At 35.2% G+C, this 24,817-nt stretch overlaps 1 protein-coding gene across 7 annotated transcripts in view; it reads right to left on the reverse strand.

Annotated features, from left to right (window-relative positions):
- Positions 1–24,817, reverse strand: part of UBR5 (ubiquitin protein ligase E3 component n-recognin 5) — a 216,307-nt gene that overhangs the window by 24,498 nt on the left and 166,992 nt on the right. For all 7 annotated transcript variants that reach the window (XM_057737344.1, XM_057737349.1, XM_057737347.1 and 4 more), the window contains exons 23-41: positions 20,827–20,978; positions 20,293–20,388; positions 19,798–19,921; positions 15,639–15,736; positions 14,692–14,840; positions 14,108–14,199; positions 12,920–13,066; positions 12,704–12,822; positions 12,487–12,613; positions 12,268–12,397; positions 10,977–11,137; positions 10,644–10,883; positions 6,699–6,822; positions 5,950–6,061; positions 4,873–5,004; positions 4,247–4,504; positions 3,444–3,712; positions 3,059–3,270; positions 252–482 (exon numbers count right to left, since the gene is read on the reverse strand). In XM_057737344.1, the coding sequence (XP_057593327.1) occupies positions 252–482; positions 3,059–3,270; positions 3,444–3,712; positions 4,247–4,504; positions 4,873–5,004; positions 5,950–6,061; positions 6,699–6,822; positions 10,644–10,883; positions 10,977–11,137; positions 12,268–12,397; positions 12,487–12,613; positions 12,704–12,822; positions 12,920–13,066; positions 14,108–14,199; positions 14,692–14,840; positions 15,639–15,736; positions 19,798–19,921; positions 20,293–20,388; positions 20,827–20,978 (2,973 nt within the window). The remainder of the gene's footprint in view (positions 1–251; positions 483–3,058; positions 3,271–3,443; positions 3,713–4,246; positions 4,505–4,872; positions 5,005–5,949; positions 6,062–6,698; positions 6,823–10,643; positions 10,884–10,976; positions 11,138–12,267; positions 12,398–12,486; positions 12,614–12,703; positions 12,823–12,919; positions 13,067–14,107; positions 14,200–14,691; positions 14,841–15,638; positions 15,737–19,797; positions 19,922–20,292; positions 20,389–20,826; positions 20,979–24,817) is intronic.

A 24,817-nucleotide genomic window follows, 5' to 3' on the forward strand; every position in this document is an offset into this window, starting at 1 on the left:
ATAGAAAACATGATAAACAATCAAGACAAACTATCTCAAGCATAAAGCTTAACTGGATTCTTAGGTTTCATGTTTTAAGTGTGGAGTAGCTATGGAGAAAGGCTGGATAGACTCAAGCCCACCTGCCCACATGAAGTGTTCCTGTACTATTTCTCTTTTGCAGTGTTCTCTTTACTCCAGAAATCAGACCATGTACTAATGGAGACCACTGCAAGTATTTCTTAAATCAATCTCATGGCAACTATGGCTACCTTTTGCGTTCCAGCTGAGGTGTATCCAATGTTGTCTGCTGATTCATTGCTTTAATCCAATATATAAGGGCTTGAAAAACATATGCCACATGCTTCAATGAGCAAACATCCAAAACTGGAAGAACATCAGAATGCTCATCATTATGAGACCGCATTAAAGACAGAGCATAATTTAGGAAGTCGCCTCGAGCAGACATCATTCCTTGACGGGCACTAAGCAATGTGGCACGTCTACAAGAGTAAAAAGAAATGAAAATGTTTACAAAAAAACCCCACAAATGTGAAATTTACCACTGTTATAAATATGCAAAATTAGGAACTAAGACTATCCATAAATAAAAGCTCATTAAGCCTGAGCTCTGCTTCAGAAATATAACCATTGTATATTATTTTCAGTGCTGTGCATTTATAAAGGGAAGAATTTCCAGTGTCCTCTGGATTGACAGAAGGTACTACTTCCCTAGAGACAGTGGTTCTCAAACTTCAGTGTTCACCAAAATCACCTGGAGGGCTTATGAAAACAGGCTGTTGAACCCACTTCTATAGTTTCAGTAAGAATGGGGTAGGACCCAAAATTAATATTTCTAACAGGCTCTTAGGTGATCTTGATGCTGCATTCTGGGAACCACACTTTGAGAACCACTGCCTAAAAGGACACCAAAAGCACAAGCAACAAAAGAAAATAAAGAGCACTGGACTTTACCCAAACTAAAAAACATATATCCTTCAAAGAACATCTTCAAGAAAGTGAAAAGACAACCCATGGAATGGGACACAGTTTCTGCAAATTCTGTATCTGAAAGGAACTTGTATCCAGAATATATAAAGAACTCATAAAATTCAGTAATAAAAACAGAGGCCAATTAAAACTGTATAAAGCCATATAAATAGACATTCTCCAAAGGTATACAAATGGCCAATAAGCACATGAAAAAGATGCTCAATACCATTAGCCATTACGGAAATGTAAACCAAAACCACAATGAGATACCACTTCATACCCACTAGGATGGCTACAATCCAAAAGAAGACAGTAACAAATGTTGGCAAGGGTGTGGGGACACTGGAACCTTTATACGCTGCTATTGGGAATTTAAATGGTGCTGTCACACTGGAAAACAGTCTGGCAGTTCCTCAAAAGATTAAAAAGAGTTAACATAGGAACCAGCAATTCCACAACTAGATACATACCCAAGATAATTGAAAACACGTACCTACACAAAAAACTGTACACAAATGTTCATAGCAGCATCATTCACAATAGTCAAAAGGTATAAACAACCCAAATGTTCATCAATTTACTAATAGAAAAACAAAATGTGGCAAGGAATACTAGGAAATAATGTATTGATACATGCTAAACATGGATGAACCTTAAAACCATTATACTAGGTAAAAGAAACCACATATTGTGATTCCATTATATGAGATGTCCAGAATAGGCAAATCTATAGAAAGAGTAAATCAGTGGTTGCTTAGGATTAGAAAATAGGGGAAAATGGGATATGACTGCTAACAGGTATGGAGTTTCTTGTGGAAATGAATAAAATTCCAATATTAATTGTGATGATGGTTGCACAGCTCTGCATATACTCAAAACTATGGAACTGTACACTTTAAATGGGTGAACTGTATCTCAATAAAGCTATTATATTAGAGAGTGAGAGCAAGAGAGAAAAGGGAACCCTACCACCAATGAAAATCTATTATCAGAAATCCGTGTTCTCTGGTGTAGCGAATAGCCTAATGAAGACAAGGCTTTCCTAGGACAGGAAAGCTGCCGCCTCTCAAATCTTCATCTCTAAGCCAGGTCTCTTTGCCAAGCATTCCATTTTGCATACTAAATATTTCCACTAAACTCTCTCCCAGTTCTCAGCATGTTCAAAAGCAGGTATGTCCATTTCACTCCTCTAGATTTTTCTCTGAATTTTCTTATTAGTTATTCAGAACCAAAGTCTAAATGTAAATCCTGCCTCCTCCTGCTCCATCCCCCAACACGGCCCTAAATTCTGTTTGTGTGATTTCAGTGCTCTCTCCTCTTTACTGGCCTTCACTGCCCTAACTTTGGTAACTATTACTTCTCTTGTAGACTACAACCATAGTCTTGTTAAATTTCCTAAGCAGTTTCCTAGACCCTTGTCTTTCCTCCATCTATGGTCCACCCAAAGCAGCAAGGTTGTTTAGCCGGAGCCAAAGCTAAAACCAAATTCTAGGACTTTGACTTCAGCGATGGGACATTTTCACTACATAGCACTGCCACTAATCTAGTTTCAATGTTTGGGCTAATTTCTAGTCCTGAAAAAAGGTCACTGTGTCACTGAATAGAACGAACACAATAAATACATAAAGAAATATACTTTAATTATGATTCAACAGGCTGGGGGAGGTAGAAAAAGAATTTTGATTTGAGAAACCAAAATGTAGCTTGGGTAATTATACAGACTTTCTCCTTCCCAAGTACAATGTATATTCATATTTAATCATGGTCAAAATAAGTCTTTCTATGAAAATATGACTTTCAAGGCGGGAGGCCTGGGGAATGAGACAGGGCTGTAGACCAACTACTTCAAAAATGAGAATAATTTAGTATCAGAGTCCTACAACATGAATGAATTTTTTAAAAAAATAGCTTGGATTACAACTTATTTTGCTTCAACTACACAACAATTTAAAAGAAGTAATGCAAGGCACATACTTCCTCCTTTACAATAGAGTGAGATCTCATGTAACAGCAATCAAAAAGCTCTAAATTTCTAGGCTATAAGGGTTCTGTCTAAACACAGAAGCATAAACAAAGAATTTCATACCGTCTGCCTTCAAGGGTTCGTAAACTAGCCTCTTCTCGTGCAGTCATCCTTTCTCTTCGAGCTGAATTCTGAGAAGCATGAAGAGGATGATTGGGATGTCCTGGATCACCAGCAGATGCTAATGCAGAACCATAACGTAACTGAGCTTCAGTAGAATCCATAATACTGACCATCCAGTTCCAAGTGGGAATAAGCTTTTCTTCTACATAGTTCTACAAAGACCAAACTAAAACAGTTAAAACTATCCAAATAAAGTTAAAGTTAGATAGAGTAGTATGATATAGACATTTAAGTACTTGTAACATTAATTCCCATTATAGTGGAATTCTCATAACAGACAGCCAAAAAATGTATTTGAATGAGTAACTTTTCAATGCTTTCATACCTGTAAATTCACTGCATCTTGGTATGTCAATTTCACAGCTGCTGGAATCTGAGAGTATACTAGGTGATTATACTTAGGAATAAGGCCCATCAAGTCCGAGATTTGTCTGATGACAATGCTGTAAGCCCTGGCTAAACTGCTTGCAGATGTTAAGTAGCTGCTGGCATTGCTAGCTTCCAAAGCTGCTGCTGCAGCTGCAGCACTTGTGCTGATGGTACCACTCCGGCGTAGGTTGGAAGGATCAATATAAATCAAACCTGCTGAACTTGCTATAAGGGAAAAAAAAAGGAAAGGCACAATAAGCTAATGTTAGTTGCTAATTTTGTTTCTCTAACACTGTATGTATTTAAATAAACTAAAAGATCAATTATATTAGTAAATGGGGTAAATGAGCATTTTCTTAAATCACACTAATTTAGGGAAGGGAATGATGGAGATAAGAATTACTAGTGTTCTCAACTAGGGGCAATTTGGCCACTGCCTCCCCAAAGGGGAAAACAGGCAATGTCTGCAGACATTTTTGGTTGTCACAACCAAGAGGAGGGTGCTACTGGCATCTAGTGGGTAGAGGTCAAGGATGCTGCTAAACATGCTACAATGCATGATCATAAATAATTATTCAGCCCAAGGTAGCAATGGTTCAGAGACTGAGAAACCCTACTATAAACAGGAACAATTTTGTATCTGAACTCAGCAAAACAATGAAGAACTATTACAAAATTATTTACTTTGTTCTCTAGAGGAACATGCAAATTTTTAAACCTACTTAAGCACTCTTAGGAACAAGAAGTTTACAGACTTGCCTGCTGGCGTGGATGTGCTAGAAGGGGCTGTGCTAGCTGCCCGCTGGTGTTGGGTGTTGCGGACAGCCCACTGCATGGAACGCGGGGCTTGGGCAGCACCATTGGCGTGGGAGCTATTTGTGGTTCTCTCTAATGGCTCATCAAGCATAAAGGTCTCCTGTTCTATGTCGTCACTCTGACTACTGCTGCTATCAGAATCACTCGAGTCATTTGATTGCGAATCATCTTCAGAAAAGAAGGCAGGAACGCTGCTCGCACCTAAATTTTTTATTTTTAAAACCAAAACTATTGTGAGTTTGTTGACATCTAGAATTATAGTGTACCCCCTCATTCAGGAAAATATACATATTAAACAATGCCAGGCTGTATCCAATAGTCCACAAAACCCATCATTAAAATAGTTTAACTAGAACTCTTAAATGAACATTAGAAATAATCCATTACTTAAAAACAAAACAAAACAAGTCGCTGAAATAATAACCTTCTTCACTAATGATAGAGGAAGGGATGAAGTTAAAAAAAGGGTTACCGACCCTTGTGCCTATCATACTGAGCACAGTTTTTAAACAATTCTACACACACAGCCTTAGTAGAAGCAAAAAAGCTGCTAGGAGAAGGTAACATACCTGCTTCTGAGCCAGCAGTTGCTGCAGTGACAACGCTTCTACGCCCACTGGCATTATCTTGGTTGCTATGGTTACTTTCACTGTCACTTTCTGTTTCAGCTGCTGCTAACAAATCCAGCTCCATGTCACTCCCTGGCAAATATATTTAAATAATAAGAAAAAAAGGTACAAACTCACTGTGGATGAAGACAGGCTGATAACTCATAATATCGTAAGAGTGGGAACTGGGGGGCGGTGCAGAGAGAAATGATAACTACTAGAGGATGCATAACTGCCCGCTTAGCAGAATGACTAGGTACATTATGGTACCCAGTAGACACAGAGTCAGGATCTTGGTCTGCGTAGCCTTAGGTAAAAAATGTTAGGCAGGAGGACTTCAGCCAGTGGACAGAGTTCTGGGTTAGGTCCACTGCTCCATTTCCATCTGTTTTACATACTGGGATTCCAAGAGGGGGAAAGGAGAAAGGAGGTTGAGCATGTGTATCCTTTGTATTTCACACATGTCAAAACATAATAAGTTTTAAATTTTCAACATGTGCAGTTTATTCTATGTCAATTACACCTCAATAAAGCTGATCCCCAAAAAGTCTATCTTATGGCTACTAATAAGCATGGTTATGATGACCATGTAGCAAAAAGGCCAAAGTGAAAAAACAAAGTAAAAAAATTCACATGTCTAAAAGATGAACGGGGCAGTACAGGGAAGGACTGCAAGTAAAAATACAAACTGTTAGCATATGGGTGGGATTATGGGTTACTGGTTTTCCTTTTCTCTAATTTTCAAATGTTACGTGGTTATGATTATTTTCATTTCTAAAAGCCTTTTAAGAAAGTGTAAACCAAAAGGTAAAAGGAGAGAGGATATATTATTTTCTACATGTAAATATATAAAAGTATATATATTTATATTTACATATATATATAGCTACCTCCTAAAATTCTGAGATACTACAGAATCCCCCGGCAGAAACATGTTGAACATTTCACTATCCATCAAATACGCTTTTCTCTGTGTTAGTATCTCTTGAAAGTACCCGATTTTCTCATACTGAATAATTTCTCAAATAACCTGCATACCGTCTTCATCGTGCTCATCGTGCTGTCCCTCTGCCTCAGCATTTTCTTCCCCATGCTCTTCCTGTTCGTCATGATGGTCCTCTTCTCCAGCCACACCCTCCACCACCTCAACCTAAATCCAGATCTTATTTGTAGACAATCAAAGTACATAATAAACCCACATCTCTACCAGTTCTCCTCCACAGCATCTCATAAACTAAAATACTAAGAACCCTAACTACAGGGAATTGTAACACTAAGCAGTTTTGAAAATTTTCATTTGCTAGTGATAATTTGGTATCAAAAAATTATGCCAACATATCCCAAAGTTTATGATTATTTCCCATACACAGAACCTTAAAATCAGAAGTATAAAAATTGTATTGGGAGTGTATGTTTTCTTAAACTTCTGCAATTATAAAATTTATATAATAAATATGCAGTATCCTCTCTACCTTCAAAAACATTGCACAAAACTACTAAAACTGTTTTTAACATTGAGAATCTCTTTTCTACAAACCTTTAAGTAGAACAAGTTTATATTTCTAATTTCTTATTATCCAGTAAATCAATGATTATTAACAAATTTTAAGATATATAACCACAAATGAGAACATATAACAAAAGCCTAAAAGGTGGAAGCATATATATAGAAGCTACTATTACTAATAGTAGTTAAGCTACTGTTAATAAAACTTCTAGTGACTACTTTCCCCTTCCCTCCCAAATAAAAGCCTCTCATCTACCAAGATTAAAACAATTAAAACCACCTCTTCCACATCTGCTGAAACAATATCATCCTGTTCTTCATCTCTGCCCCGAACAGGCTGTGACTGGCTGATGCGTCTCTGCTGTGGATTCCGGATAATGTAGGATGACTGAGATTGACTGGAGCTATATAAAGAATCAGGTTATGAGCATACGGCTGGCCACACCTCTAATATATACAGCTCAGGCATTTACGCTTCTCAGTGTTATGCAATGTGATTCACTTGCTAGGATGTTATTTTAAATCTGGCCTAAAATTTCTTGGAAACCGACAATAATTAATCTATGGTATATCAGCTAATATGAACCCTAAAGAAACCATTTTACCAGAGATTTAACTTATAAATCTCAGAATTGTTTTTACTTTTTAGTAAGTCATTTCAAATCTGTGTTAATGCACATACCTTTATGAGTCCTCCCCACTCAAGTATTTCTACAGGGAAAATTTTTCCTTTTCCATTGCTAAACCTTTCAACTTCCAAAGGGTCTGACAGCAGCATTCATCTACTAATGAAAGTGTGCTTATTACAAGTGACCCACTCTTTAAAGAGACTTGAGTGACATGACCTACTTGCATCAGCTTACTACTGACTTGCTGATGAGTGTGGGAAAGAAAATAAGTCCAAAAGTATGATTTTAAAATAGAATCATAACAAAAGATGGGGTGGCAAAAGTTTCACTTTCTTAAAAATATGACTTGGAAACAGCCAAGAATGGATAGATGCCTCCACTATAAAAGAGGAGAACCAGAGAATGCAGTTTAAAATGCAGGTCAGAGATCAGAAGATAATAACCCTGTGACCTAACTATTATCCTTTATTTACAGATTAGGAAATGCAGTCTAAAAGAGATTAAAGGATCTTTAAGTGTTTACACTGAGTGTTCTTTCCTCACCTCAGCTGCTCTGAGAAATGAGAATCAAACCAGTTACACGTGAAAAGTCAATTTAGACACTGCTTTCAAATAAACAGAAATTTGCTATTTAATACCAGAAATTTAAGTAACTGGTAATTCAGAGACAGTGGATTGAAGAGGCTAAAAGAAAACCTGAAGGGATAACATGGTAAGAAAAGAAAACCTGAAGAGGTAATACATGGTAACTGGTCTTATTTTGGTGATCATTTTATAAAGTATAAATATATCATATCACTGTGTTGTATACCCAAAAATAACATAATATTATATATTAATATTTTTAAAAAGGAAAATATAAATAGGTAAGGATATTTCCAACCACTAAGATTTCAACATTTTCAATATTAAAAAATGAAAGTTAACATTATGTCAAGCCACAATTAATGAGTATTTCTTTTTTAAAAAAACATCCTGGAACAAACATCCACAAGACCAATAGTATTCCCAAAGCAGTTACTTTAAGAAGTTATGCGCTTAATATGTAGGATGCCGCCAATACACAAAACATATTGTAACTCCCAATTTAGAAATGAGCTTCAGTTTTCTTCATACATCAATCTTTCTCCACTAGATTTCCTGGCACAATGAAGCACCACAGTCCTGAAATCCAGTCTAACAGAAGTTGTTAAAGTACTTTTAAGTTTTGGGGACTTCTATTTCCAGCAGTTTGCCAGACTGTGCAGAGAAATCCCTCTTGGTAAAAGAACACCTAAAATACTAAATAAAATATTTAAACAAAAACAAAGCACCACTATCCTAGTGATAAAAGAAAACAATCCTAGTGAATAAGCTTGAGAGCAATGGTGCCACCATTTACATCAGAAGTATTGCTGATGTCTCTTAGGCTAGAGTTTCACAGTAAAAGGTCTGGGGTCTAAGCAAAATAGAAGTTACATCATAGACCATCCCCTCTTTTGTCCCCCCTCACATACATAAAGCCCAATATAAATCAAGAAAGAGCAACAGGTTTCAAGAGATTTACCTGTATCAGACATGGCTAGATGGGGACAGGAAGAAGTCTCTTCAGAGAACTTCTAATTACAAGGCCACACCCATGAGAGTTTAGGACTGCAATCTGTGCTATGAGGTAGGGTGGGTTTCAGTGTTGGTTAATCCAGTGCATCCCCACACTATCAGTAAGCACAAAGCAGCAATTTCTCTACTCTGCCATCTAATATACAGGGATATAGGAAAAAGGAAAACATCTATCTACAATTATCTCCAAATATCTCTGCACTTTAATAGCTGTGTGACCTTGAACAAATTACCCAACTGCTCTGAGCCTCAGTTTCCTCACTTTCAAAATTAGGATGATAGTGGGTATCTTAGTTATTGGGAAAATTAAAAACAAGTTTTAGATTAAATACATATATAATGCTTAAGAAAGTTCCTAGAGTTCATACTAAAAATTTCAGTAACAGTTATTATATGAGACATGGTTCTCTCTTTCTTATAAACTGTTTCTATAGAGTAGAAACAGATTAATTAATAAGGATAAACGTTTTAAAGAGGTGGAGGGAAGCAGCATAAAAAGCAAAGCTACTAATAAACTCAAGACTTTACACTCAATGGAGTGATATACACCATCTACCACCCAAGATCCAGGAAATCCCACAGACAACTGGTCAAGTGTGTACTTTTTACTTAATGCATTCTTGGAACACTAGTCAAAATACACCCTTATGAGGAATGATTATAGTTTATCACAATGAAGGATTTCTATATTATATCAACAGTTGTAGATATAGAAAACATTATCATACAAGACCTTCTGGGAAGACATGAGAGATTGGCCAAAGAAGCAACCAAGAAGAATGAAGAGGAAAGTTTAAGGGTGCACAATACTTTAACAAAATAAAAACAAAATAACAAGTAGCAGGAACAGGCTATGAGCACTGTTTAAAGCTGAGATGATCCCAAAGAACTCAGGAGGTAATATCACGTAAGTAACTGGCGGGGGGCTCCTCACAGGGGATCGGCGTCAGGAGCATCACAGGGAGCCCACACAGATTTTGCCAGCAGAACCACTGCATAATGGGATATATTTGGCAGGTGTGAAAACATATGGCCCAAATACTAAAGCAGGTCTTTATTAACACACAGTTGTTTTCCAGAAAAGAGGAATAAGGGTCTTTAGGTCCAAAAGATCCTTGTTAAAACACTAGTAACACATGCACAAAGTAACAAAATCAGACTTGAGAAAACCAAATAAAATAAGCAAATATTTGCTAAAGATCTCTAAAGCCTTGCAACTCAGAAGAGCGGGCCCCTAAACCAGCAGTATTAGTTGGCACTATCTTATCTGAGAGTTCACAAGAAATACATTATCTCAGGCCCCACCCAGACCTCCAGAATCAGCCTCTGTATTTTAATAAGATACCCAATGATTTGCATGCATATTAAAATTTGAGAAGCATGGTGATAAAAGACACCAGAACATTTTAGTTTCCAAACATTCTGTCTGACTCAGCAAACTCAGAGCCTACAGTTAGGGAAACTATCAAACAAATGGAAAAATGACATTTAAGAATAATCTTATAACTAGAAACTTTTTATTATTGAATTGTTTTAGCCTTATCCTATATACTGGGGTTGTAGAGAATATTTTTAAATGCCACCATTCTGGTTGTTATTTAGATTACATAATAACAAGCTGTCCCATAGCCCAAAGCTTTGGACATAGAAAGTTAACAAGGCTTTTCATTCTTCCACTTGGCCTTATAGCAGCCTATATTTAAAGATAAGAAAAAATGGAAAGTTATGAAATACAGAGTTTAACCTTTCTTACCAGATTACTTTATTGGCATAATAAAAATAGTGCCTTTCCAAAAAACAAACAACAACAAAAAAGCCCCCCACAACTATATGTCTATTACTTTAGATGTGTAGACACTTAATTTTTAAAGTGCTTTTCACATGTTGCAAACCATCTGTTACACAAATGATCCTGTATAGGACCTGAGTACTTAGTAACATTTGTGACATTTCCAGGGAAAGAATTAATCAGACTCTATTACCAGATAGAAATTTACCTGCTAGACTGATCAGATGATGGTCGTGGTGGCAGTGGTTCCACTGAAAATAATTCCTCGCTGCCTTGCATGGCATCTATGCTGGTACTTGCCAGAGTAAAAGGTGCAGTTGGACGAGCAATACCCATTCTGACCGGAACAATCAGCGACTCTGCTACATTGCACAATTCTTCTACTGCATAAGGTAAGAGTGCTTGGAATACACGCTTACATTTTCCAATTGGTTGTGGAATAAAGTTGCTAAAGTAAAAAGGGAAATACACATAGTTTTATCACTATCACAAAAAGGTGTACAAAATTATACAAAAACCAAAATCAAAAAGAATGCCTTACTTTTTCTTTTTAGACGAAGCCATTTCCACACTAAGAATGACAAAAACTCTTGCAACTGATCGCAAAAACCTCATTGTCACAGCAATAGCTTCTTCTCTACGTCCTGGTGTGTATTTGTTTTGGAGTTCTTTCACTAGTGTACCTAGTAGAGTATCTAAAAGCTTTAAAAACAGTAATCACTCTATTAATGTTGAGACATCTCAAGATGTTTAGACATTCATAAAGTAAAAAGTTCTAATGCTTTTTCAGTATTAACATTTCACAATAAAAAACATCAAAATATATTTAACCAAAACAATTACAATGTCTGATTAATTTATGCCACATGCCCTGCTATGCTTGACCTATAGTGGTTCTCAAATGTCTGATTTCTTGTTTTTAGTCTCAAACTCCTATGAATATCAATTAATATTTAGAACAATACCTAATATATCAAATCAGAGAAAGAATATATTTCACACACTTATAGAATACTTACCAAAATATCAGCGTATACTCAAATATTTATATTAATAAATTCATAATCCCATCCCTCTCACTTAATCATTATTACTTTCTAGTCTCATTTCTACATATCATGTATCATAAAGTTACTAATTACACAGAACACCCAATTTCACGTTGTTTTCCCTGTTGCTGTTTTTTAAATGTTACTTAAAAATAACCTTTATTTTTAAATCGCTGTATTACATTTCAGTAAGTGGTTGGACTGCAATTTCAGTCAATAGTCCTTTATTATTGGATCCATAAAGTATTTCTATTTTTTAATTTCGCATTATTCTGTGACACATTTTTTTCCTTTCTCATATTGTAGATTATTTATGACAACTTCTAAGGGCAATGTTAGTTTTATGGCTCTTGATACTGCCAAGCTGTTTTCCAAAGGAGTACCAAATACAATGCCACCTCATCAGTGTACAAGTGTGTTCTTTTTGCCATAACCTCATCAGCACTGGGCTTTATAGTTTATATTGTTTTCTAATTTCACAGCAAAAAGAGATATTTTAAAAAATCTTGCAATGTGTTACTATTAATTTTGAACACTGCTTCATACATTTTTATACTGTTGTATTTTTAATACAATCTAGGATTTTTATTTAGAATGAAAGAAGGAGCTTTCATTGATTGATCTAAAATGAGAAATTTAGATCACTCCCCAAATTCCGTTTCCCTTATGTACTATTTAATTAGAGCTTACTGGTACTTCGGAGCTTGTATTAGTAAAATTATGGGAAACTACATAAAAAACATCCTTTTCATGTGCTTGTAAATAACCATTCTAAGGACTTACCAAAATATCTGCTGTACACTTGACTATAAGGCAGTGAGTGAAACAGTCCAACCGAATTGTGCCACTTTGCTGATTGAGGTATACTTGCTCTTCTGGCAAAAGATGACCTATCCTGCTGCTGGCACTGAGACTTGGGGGAAAGAAAGACAGAATGCACTGTAATCGCCTACAGTAACACGGGAAATAAATAAATATAAAACAATTTTAATGAATACATACGGGTCTTTATTCTCCTGTGACCCAAACATAATCATAGATTTCAAAGCATTCCAGTCCTGTAGAACACGCTCCAAGGCAAGCTGGGCAAATCTTGGGGGCTCTAAATCATGATCAGGCATATCTGAATCTAAAAGGAAAAAGAAAAAAAGAAATAGTGGGTGCGACAGAAATAAACATACTGCTTTTCCTATGAGTCATAACTGTCAAATTAACTCACCTTCAGGATTGGCTGTTTTTCGGTTACGATCCTCCCTGATTCGAGGAGGTCTGTATTGGCAATGTTCTACTGTCTGCCGGGCAACTGTCTGCACTAGAAAGAGTAAGAGGTGCTCTCCCCTGCAAAACAGAACATTGTTATGAGGAGGAGGAGAGGCTACTCACCTATGCTACGCTTTTGCAATGTAATTTGTGTGCTGAAAATCCCACTACTTGCCTGCTATTTGGCAGAGTGACCAAATTAGTAGCAGTGAGCAGGCGATAAAGTAGATCAAGACGAGCAGATTTCTGTCCAGCAATTAGAGTTTTACATTTACATTTCTCCCAACAATCACAATAGGCTGTTGGCGATGTCCGTTTAAGTCTAGAAAGAATTCATACACAAGTACAAAAAACAGAATTTTTTTAAAAACACAAAGGTCTATATTGAAATTATAGAAGTGTAACTCTTTGAAACTCAACAGAACCCTTGTTAACTTTTAAATGCAAAGTGTAACTGTTAATGCAACAAGAAGGATTACTTTAGTGGTATAAAGTATGTAAAGCAACACATGAGAAGAGGTATCTTAACTCTCTTGTCCATCACCCCCGTAGCATCTAGCACAGTGAGTGCACTTAGTAATAAGCAAACAGTAAATATGTAGATTATCACTTTTCGATATTTAATATAAGGAAGACAAACATATTAGCCAAAATTATTTTAATAAAAATTGTAAGTATCAGTGCAGTATCTATAAAAAATTTCCATTTGTTCTACATAATTATTTATTTTACAGAACAATGGATAGTTTCTACAAACCAATTCTCTATGAACTATTTATTACATCTACACATCTGTAGCACAGCTATAGCGGATGTCCCTATTGAGACTCTGAGGCACTGCAAATGTTAGTGCTGGGGTAATTTTATTGCTTCTTAGGTCTGTGAAAACTAACAAACTAGCCATAGCAACGCTATTGCTGGATGAAGGTTACTACATTTAATTTAAGAAGTAAACAAAGCACAGGCCAAATCATGATTCACTTAATGCCTTCAGCAATTTCCAGCTAATAGACCCTACTATGGTGGGCCTGTGACTCTGACCAAAGAATACAGACAAAAACATTCTGTATATTTGTTTCTTAAAAGATTAATCCTAGTCACAATGGTTGATCACGTATTTCTTGCATACTGGGATACTTTTATTTAAAGAGCACTAGTTAGAAATAGCAAACAAATATTTCAAAGTACTCTTTAAATCAAAAATCACATTTTAATACATAAATTGGCTTAAAGTGGGCAACTTGAGAAAACCTCATGCCTTCTGAATTATGAAACAACGCATGACTCGGTACAGATTATTTTAACATGGCAATATGAATCTTAAGTAGTTTACAATGTTAAAGAAAACTAAAATCACACTCACTTGCAATCATGACCTTTATGACAAACCCTTGCACATTCTGTACAACAACAGAGGGACTCCAGCAAGCCACACGTACGACACTCGAAAATATCCTAAAAGTAAAGGGATATGCTTTTTAAAAGAATGATATATATATCTCATCACAATAATTATTTCTGGTATTTTCTAAAACAATTCAATCACAACAATAGTAGAGCAAAATTAATGTGCTTTGGAAACAGTCACAGATGGGTACACAAATGTGAATCAAATATTCCCAGAAGGGCAAAAATAATTTATATCATCCAAAAAAAGGTGTCATAGTTATAAAATGTAAATCAAGAGCTGTGAATCAGATTATACTACCGAGTGAAGATTTCTAATTTTGAGGATAGCCCATAACTAGTTTAACAATTAACTCCTTTGCCTCATTTATTTAGGAATTAAATACAAATTAATTTTCTTTGGAGAACTTTATAACTCGAGTGAAAGGAAATATCAGGCTTGCAATTCCAAAGCTAAGAATTATAACTCTAGTGATAGTCAAAGAGAAGAAAAGAAAACCTGAAGATCACATAAATATACAGAAATATCAAATAATTTACCTGGTTAATGTGCTCTGCTCCAGTCCATGTAAAACTACATGTATCATTGCAACATAAGACATATAAAGGAGAGTCATCAGGGTTGGTACCTGATGGGCAAACCATGCCCATAAATACATCTTCCTCTTTTTCACTTGAGGATACTTCAGCTAAGATTAAAAACACAGTAGTTCATACATCAAGAAAAGACTTTATCGCAGCCATCTACCACTTTCCTCAAATGGAAAAGCTCTAACATTTACACAGTATAAATCAGAAACTACTATATATTAATAAAATAAATTGACATACAAAGTCAACACTGCAAGGAAATCCAGTCAATTCTGGTGCAAAATAAAGTATAATTATATCATAACCACAAATGAGAACAATAGAAATACACCAAACATCAGCCATCTGAGTCCTCAGCTCTACATTATACAGTTAAGATTCAAGCTCTAGCTCTACTTAACAAATCACAGACAATCACCTAAATTATTCATAGCCAGTATTTTTTAAAAGATAACTACTAAATCTTTTAAAGGCTGGATGGCAGGAATTGATATTCCTTAATGTTTTCTGTTAGGCAGTAAATCCAAGTCAGAAAGAACAATAAGACATCTAGCCTGTTCTTTCCATAAAATTTTATCACTAACATGAATTAACACACTGACATGTTCTAGCAATAATCCATCTTTACTTTCCAAAGATTAATCATTACACAATCCATTATGGATTTTTTTTTAATTTAAGGAAATTTATACCAGCTGCTTTTTGATGTAAAGTTAGAAGATACAATATGCTTGAAAAAGCATATGCATTTTATACACATACGCAAAAGAATTATCTTGATAGTTTCTAATCAATTATATCATTTCCATATATAGAAATTAGGTTCCAATAATCATAGAAGAGAATCTACTCAAATTAAAAAATAAGCAATTCATTTACAATTTAAAATAAATTACCTTTTGCAATTTTCTGAGCTGTTTCTAAGATGGTAATTGCAGCAGGATAAGCTCGGCCACTTACAGCTGACATAAATGGGGTCATACCTCTTGCATCCCTAAAATGAGAAAAATTGCATACAAAAATATTATCAATTATTTTCCTGATTATGAAAGAAACATATGTTCATGATGAAACAAAAAACAGTTTTGTTTTAGCAAATAATGTCTCACCATTCAAAGAAAATCATCGGTGGTATTTTCTAGTCTCATATTATCTCATTTAAGAAAGGCACTTTGTGGACTCTGTCTCTCTAAACCATGCTCTCCTTTCTTGGCTCTAGTGACACTAAAGAACAGACCAGCAAGGGCTCTGGAGTAAACTAATGCTTTCTAGACGTGAGCATAGTAGCAGGCTCTATCTCATACAATTGTGAGGAAGAGTAAATGAATTATTACTTAAAAGATTTCAGCACAGTGCCTAGCAAAAAACATGTATTCAGTAAGTGTTGGCTATTATTATTATTACGAATTTTCTTTTTAAAAGGTATCTTAAATATTCTTCACTGAGATTCTATTTCCTCCTCGACCCCTTGCATTTCCCAAAAGTCAGTCCTCAGCCATTTGTGCCTCCCTCTCTCTTCCACCACAGCAACTACCACTTCTCTCACAATAATACACTTCCAACATCTACACTTGTTTACTTGATAAGCCTACTTAGGATTTCTCAGTGATACCTTACATTCAACATGTCTAAAACTCAAATCATCTTTCCCCCCAATAAAAAATAAAATTGTATGATCATCTAGTAGAAGTAGAGAAGGATTTTGACAAAATTCAACATACGCTTATGATAGAAACTCTCCAGAAAGCAGGTATAGAGGGAACATACCTCAACATAATAAATGTCATGTACTGATAGGCCCACAGTTAACATCATAATTAAAGGTGAAAAGTTGAAAGCATTTCCTCTAAGATCAGGAACAAGACAAGGATGCCCACTCTCACCACTTTTATTTAACAAAGTATTTTAAGTCTTAGCCACAGAAATTAGATAAGAACAAAAAAGCATCTGAATTGGAAAGACAGAAGTAAAATTATCACTGTTTGTAGATGAGATATATCACATACAGAAAATCCTAAAGATGCCTCCAAAAAGCAATTATAACAAATAAATGAAATGAATATATCTGCAGGAAACAAAATTAATATACAGAAATCTGTTGCATTTGTATATACTAACAACAAACTATCAGAAAGAAAAATTAAGAAAACAATCCCATTTAATAACTGCATCAAAAATAATAAACTACCGAGGAATACATCTAACCAAGGAGGAAGAAGACCTGTACTTGGAATACTATAAGACATTGATGAAAGAAATTGAAGATGATACAAATGGGAAAATAAACCTTGCTCATGGATTGGAAGAATTAATATTACTGAAATGACCATATTACTCAAAGCAATCTACAGACTTAACACAATGCCTATCAAAATACACATGACATTTTTCTCAGAGCTAGAATAACCATAAAATTTATATGGAACCATGAAAGACCCCAAACAGCCAAAGCAATCTTGAGGGGGAAAAAAAAGCTGGAGGCATCATGTTCCCTGATTTCAAACAGTATTACTAAGCTATAGTAATCAAATGGTATGGTACTGGCACAAAAACACACACATACATCAATGCAACAGAATAGAGGGCTCAGAAATGAACCTACACTTACATGGCCAATTAATCCATGACAAAGGAGGCAAGAATATACAATGGGAAAAAACAGTCTCTTCAGTAAATAGTGTTGAGAAAACTGGACAGCTAACTGCAAAAGCATCAAACTGGACTACTTTCTCACACCATATAAAAAAAATAAATTCAAAATGGATTACAGAATTAAATATATGACCTAAACCAATAAAACTACTAAAAGAAAACACAAACAATATGCTCTTTGACACTGGTCTTAGTTTTATTTATTTATTTTTTGGATCTGTCTCTTCAGGCAAGGAAAACAAAAGGAAAATCAAACAAATGGGACTACATCAAACTAAAAAGTTTTTGTGTACTGAAGGAAACCATCAACGAAATGAAAAGGCCACCTACTGAATGGGAGAAGATACTTGCCCATGATATATCTGATAAGGGATTAATATCCAAAATATACAAAAAACTCATACAATTCAACATCAAAAAACCCAATCTGATTAAAAACTGGGCAGGAGACCTAAACATTTTTCCAAAGACATACAAGAGATGGCCAACAGACACATGAATAGTTCAACATCACTAGTCATCAGGGAAATGCAAATCAGAACCAAAGTAAGATACTACCTCACACCTGTTAGAATGGCTATTATCAAAAAAGACAACAAATAAGTGTTGGCGAGGATGTGGAGAAAAAGGAACCTCCGTGCAGAAACAGACTCATAGATACAGAGAACAAACTGGGGGTTGCCAGAGGTTAGGGGAATGAGTGACATAGGAGAGGGAGATTAAGAGGTACAAACTTCCAGTTATAAAATAAATAAGTCCTGAGGACAGCATAAGGAATATAATAATACTGTAATAACCTTGTATGGTGACAGATGGTAACTGAACTTATGGTGGTGATCATTTTGTAATGTAAAAAATATCAAACCAGTATGTTGTACACCTAAAACTAATATAATAAGCCAATTATACTACAATGAAGAAAAAAAAACCTTTTCTTACTGAGTCATCTCCATGGCAAATAATTTCCAGATACATACATCACTTTGGAAATTGTGTTAGCAACTCTAGGAAATTCTCCTATATTTGTAGCATAAAAATGCAAAAAGGGTCAGTTTGATAATCTCTATACTTATTACCTAAAAGTCAGGCAAAAAAACAGTCTCTCCTAATAACATCAGCTTATATAATACAGTGGCATATTGGGTGTTTTCCAGATATTTTATATGTTCTTTTTAGATAAAGGAAGAAAAAGTCAACCTTGTGAAGGTACAAAAATAAAGGACTAGTGAAACAGAAATTAATTGTAGAAATACAAAATGGATTAACAACACAGAGACAGGGAATAAGAACATAAAATAACTTTTTAGACAACACCATGAGGAAATTATACAAAGATAATACACTTAAAAACACCGTAAATGCAAAAAAAAAGAAAACCCAACTGAGAAAATAAAAACAGAAAGATGTACTGTATGTATCTGTATATATACCATTTTTATCTATGCCTCAAACCACTAATAAATTAGTAAGATGCTTCTGTAGTAATAACTCTATTTACCATCCAATGACTGCTTAAACATGAAAACTCCCTTGACCTCAAAAATAAAAAATTCGAAACATCTTGTACTAAATAGGGAAAGTGACATAAGGGTCATGACTGGGAGTCTCAGTTCTATAATAAAGACGCAGACCAGGGCTGGAATTTCAGCTACACCACTCACTAGTTTTGTGAGCCTGGGTAAGTTAATTAACCTCTAAGCCCATTGCTACAAATGTAAAGTAGACATAACATTATTTACTCCAGACAGTTCTATCTCAGATAAGAGTTAACACAAGTAGAGTTTGGCACAGATTAATAACTATTGTAAAAACGCTCATCACTATAAGTTTGTAAAGGAAGATGAACAATCATGCTCAAAGGAGAGATGTAACCTATTAATGGTGAATGAGCATTTACAACAGAATATTTATCAAAAACTCTGTATGATCTCACAATGACTCTGTAAGCCAAGATTTCCAAAGAAACCATTAGAATCATTCTTAGAGTTTCAAAATACAGATTCCAAGCCCCATTCCAGACCTGCTGAATTATAGTTCTAGTGTAGAGCTTGGGGAAGAATCTGTATAATTTTTAAAGTTCTCCAGGTGATAGTGAATCCATAACTAATTTATTGATTCAACATTTGAGAGTAACTACACTGTGATCTTTTTGAACATATAAATATACACCCTCATCAAGCTACCATAAAATCAAATTGTATTCATTTAGTGTACTCTGTATTATATTGAGAAGGTGTCTTTCACTAAAGAGAGCTTACTTAGTAACACAGAGAATACAATGCTAGATTCTGATAAATTTTAAATTCAATTAAGACAATGGTTGTTCCATATGTTGCAAGATCCACCTGACAGTAAAAGAAGTTAAGCTAAATCTTCATATCAAATTTACACTAAACTTCTTACTTGGCAGAGAGGAGTTCTCGTAAATAGGGCTGTAGAACAACACTGTCACATAACAATTTTAATATAAAATGAGCGTTGGCCTTTCGATCCTTGGATTCCACTACAGATGGCTCCGTGGAAGGACCTGTAATTAAGCAGATCCATGTGGTAACAAAACAAGACTATACAAAACAGAGTGAAAGACTATTCTAGAATAATATATCAAGTATCTATCAATTAAACTATCAGAAAAATATTCTAGTATTAGTAACAAATTAATAACTTCATCACAGAGAATTTAAACACATTAACACATTTTATAAATCTCAACTGATGAAATGTAGGCACATACACACCACAACTTCACTGATAAACAGAAGGTAATTCAGGGAATTAGATACTTTTCAAACCAAGGAGTCTCCTTGAGGTAAAGTGTAGATCTGTAGAAACCTATATACAAAGTATATACTTTTATCTTCCAAATGCCTAGGTAGATAAAATAGTAGAGATTCTCACCTGGAACGGTGGAGGTGCTTGGTCCTTGACCGGTGCCAGTCGCTGCTGTGGTAAGAGATCCCACAGCAGGGGCCAGGATAAAATCAATGTCACCATCTTTCAGTAAACAGAACAGCAGGATGTACATCACTAAAGGCAACATATCCCTAATGTGTTCTTTTAACTGGCCTTAAGGCTTTTCTCTGCAAGCCAAAGGTCAAATCGAACAGAGACTTAAGTGGAAACTTCTATTCCAAACTATAAGAGAAGGAATCCACTAGGCAAATTATTGACTTAATCTTGATATTACTAGCTAGCTTCTTACCAGTATAGAAATATGTATTTCAGTAGAAGAGGGATATCTAATAAGACTTTCCAGAATTTTAATTTTTAAGTTACAAACACCTTAATCTCAATCTACATAAACTAAATTAGTTATAATACTCATTATGCTAATTTTAACTATTTCAGATTTCTAAACATCCCACTGAAATGTTTCTTTCTTTTCTTTCATGACTCTTTTTGTTAAACACTTAATAAAATAACAGATCTTACCAGGATCCATTGGAGGAGGGTCAGGAACCCAACTAGGGGGAGCTATGGGGGGTGAAACTGGATCTTGGTGGTCACTGGATGAAGCTCCAGCTTCATGTCTACCCAAACCAGCTGCTCTCAATGAACGTCTCATCATTTCCCGTAATCTCAAACTAGAAGAACACGGACAAAATCAGAGCTCACTACCATGTCTAGGTGTAATGGTAAGGTGCACAGAACTTCTCATCTGAGATCAAAGTCTGTTCTACAAGCAAATACTCCAGGCAGGAAAGTGAAGTACAAATGCCAATTCTGGAATCACAGAACAAGTCAGCAAGGGATAGAAATGCAACTGGGGGGTCCTAATACTCAGTTCAACACTAAACCACTATATTAAGTCCCACACAAACTTAGCACAGGGAACAAAAGTTGCGGAGAAGTAAGATTAGAAAATAATCTTTCATACAGTTAAGATAAATGAACACTGGACATTAAAACAAAACAAAAAAAAATTCTGTCCCTGTTTATCATCAGTAAGAATTAAGTTCAATAGTAGACATTAGCAAAACATACTGATTAGCACAAAACCAATATTGTTAGCCCACTAAATCCCTTTTCTGTGATCTCAAAAGCAACTGAACTAATATCCATACAGTAAGTAGTTTTCAAACAAAGACCAATTTAGATTTATTTTTTACACAAAAAGTTTTTTTAACAGTACAATTTCATCCCAAGGAAATTAATGAATGAAACTGGAGCTTATAAAATGTGTTGTTAGATTAATATCTGGGCGTGACTTTTTTTTTTTCTCCTGCTATACAGAAAAAATACTGCACAGGTGTGCACATCACTAAAAAGATAAAGAAATAATCACAAACACAGACCTCATTAGGGGAACTAGTAAACTACCTGTACAAAAATCTATACCTCTGAATAAAAGCTTACAAAGGCTACAAAATTAACACATTAAGAACTAGCAGCAATTAAGAGAGAGCACGTAAGGCAAATCCCTTTACTCGGCCACAATTTTAGAGCTTCTAAATGAATAAAGAGTAAGAATTCAATTTTAAGGGCCAGGCAACACATAAGGGACTTCTCTCTCCCAGGCAGATTTAATCCCAAAGATATGACATTTTTGATGTGAAAAACCTAACACCTTACCAGGTAAGCATTATATGTCTGCAAATAAGTAATTCAGAAAGATCTGTACTAATGTTTGAATCTCTAACTCTAATTATTATTTAATCCAAGGGTAAATATGTTTTTCCATACCAATACATTTTCAATTTTATGAGTAAAATTTTTTAAAAAGCATTTACAAAAATTTCTTTTAGAAGCTACTTTCAGGAACACATCTATTTTATAAAGCTTGTGTACAATGATGTACCTTCAGGAAGAGAAACATTTTTTGGAAGATTCTGCAAAGTAAATTTTAATGTCTCAAAATATATACTAGTTATTATAGTATGCACTATTAAAAAATACCTATAGTTAATTCTTTTACAGTATCAATGTCTTCTCTCTCCCAATTTAGAAATCTGAGTTCAAGAGTTTTTATAATATGAAGGGGAGCGGGGCACAGTGATTATTTCAGTCAAGGTCACTTCCCTGTCCAAGGTATCACCCACAGAGCATGGCAGGCTCCTTACCAATAACAGCACACACCAGGGTGACTGTTCACACTGTGATGTTCCTACACAACTTTAAATAAGCTCAACATAGACACTTGGTATCCTAACGTGTCTTACTCAAAACACAGAGAGAGAAAAAAATCAGCAATAATTGGGAGGCACTGCAAATAACCTGAAAATAAATGCGTGTTTTGGGCTTATCAAGAAGAATGCTTATACCAGGGTCACAAACACAATGCCTACTGGGCCTGGAAAGTAATATAAATTGAGGAAAGGGCAGTTAGGTGTAAGAAGTAGGGGGTCATGGCAAACTAGAGGCGTACATGCTCATCTAAAGGCATTCAAATTTTAAAGAAAAAAAAATTTTTTAACATTGCACAGGCCAAACAAAACATATATGGGCTATTCTCCAATCTCTATCTTAGAGAAGATTAAGAATAAATGAAGATAAATTGAGACCATAGTCTCATCTTGAACTTGCAAACTCCCAACCTTGTTGTTGTGATGTAGTCAATTCAATATTAAATGAGGGGGTCATTCCTTGTCATTTAAAAAAATTGTCCTTAACCTCTTTTCTTCATTAGGTCTTGGGAACATTTTTAAGTACAATGCCCAGCTCCTCATATAGATTCTTTAAAAACAAAAAACAAAAAAACAAAAAAAGAAAATTATTCTTCAAGATGTTGTACACAATTCATGAAGATTCACCTGTATCCTCAGTGGCTGAGGACAATACTGAGGAGATACCACCTTGGCTGCTAAGATTCAGAGTTTTGACATTTCTTCGTATAGGCTTGCCTGGAGTCATCGTATTTTCTGACAATATGGAAGAATTCAAGGATGATGTAATTTCCTCTTTGTAAGCACGTTATATCCATGCTACAGAAGCCTTAGAATCCAGTCATGTTCAAACATACCACTGTGACAAAAAAGCGAAGGTCATGTGTCTTCCAGATTAATAATCTCTAGAGTACATACACCTGCAATCAGATGCATCAATCAAGCTTTCCACTAAATCTGCCCTTTGTACTCAGGCACTATTGAGTCACATAACAAAACTTCTGAGTCAAATCATCATCTGAAGGCATTTAACAGTACTCCATTCAATATTGAAATTGCATCAGTTTTGAGCTTACAGCTCATGAATCCCAGCCTGCATACTCATCAAGGGGCATCGCCTAGAAAATCCATTGTAGGCTAGAGGAGGGTTTCACTTCAATGAAGCAGAGTCTGTGGACTTCCTACTGCCCGGCGTGGATAATAAGACTCCTGTGCTTTCATCTGTTCAATCGGCAGCCCTGAGTTTGCACTGGTTAAGAGCACTGCAGTGAAATCTTCGGCAAATGCCTCAAAGGAGCTTACTCTGCAAATTATTTCTGTGAGCAACACATCACCCACTCCTGAAGCTCCTTTTAGTCTTTGCCTTCAAAATAATCGTTACATGAAAAAAAGATGGCAGCACTGGCATTGGACCAACCATATCAAGAGTCCAACTTGATTTGCACCTGTATTTTCCCTGAGGAAATGAAATACCTGAAATAATTCAGACACTAATTTCTTCATGAAGAATTTAAGTTGCTTTCCATTTAGACCACACACTTTGCCTAGTGTAGTCCTAAACAAATAAGCTGATGATAATTTCCATTTTGCAGTCTATATAATGTTTCTGTACTGTTTTAAATTATAATTTGGTCACCCATAAATAGTTTTTGATAAACCTCACTTCAGAATGTTTTTGAGCCTAGGAAGCTATCAAGTTGGAACCAATTTTAGAAGAATCGTTTTTAAAGGGAAAGTTGAATATAGAACAGAAAATAGGCAAAGAGAGTCTTCATTTTAAGTAGACTTTACAACCTATCACATTAGCAGTGAGCAGTGCTTCCCTTAATGATTTGTGAAGTATCCAAGAATTTTGGCTCTCCTGTCTAATATAAATGTGATTTTTTTCTTCAGGAAAATAAACAAAACAAAAACAAAAAAACAAAACACCTGTATCCTGAATCCTTTATAGTCTTCACCTATTCAAACATCTAGTCATTTCTAATGTGTTATAAAGTGCCACAACTCAGAAAGCCTGAAAATTTAAAATACCAAACATTCATAATATACACCAGCCTTTCACTTCTTCCCAGATCATTAGGATATCTGGGAAACTGAGCTAAGTAAACAATCTGAAAAGAAAAGATTGAGGTTCTTTCAATTATTATATTACTTGTTCTCCAACTAAAGAAAATACTTCCTAGGGAACAAGAATGATGAATTTGAAACACATTCAAAGAATCAAGTTTGAAATACTTGTCTAAATTACCTCAAGTTTTTGAAGAATCCTAGGTCCTACTGCTCTACACCTAAACTGTCATTAGATATCGTCAGGTATTTTT

The sequence above is a fragment of the Hippopotamus amphibius genome, chromosome 5, assembly GCF_030028045.1.
Source record: "Hippopotamus amphibius kiboko isolate mHipAmp2 chromosome 5, mHipAmp2.hap2, whole genome shotgun sequence".
Taxonomy (NCBI): domain Eukaryota; kingdom Metazoa; phylum Chordata; class Mammalia; order Artiodactyla; family Hippopotamidae; genus Hippopotamus; species Hippopotamus amphibius.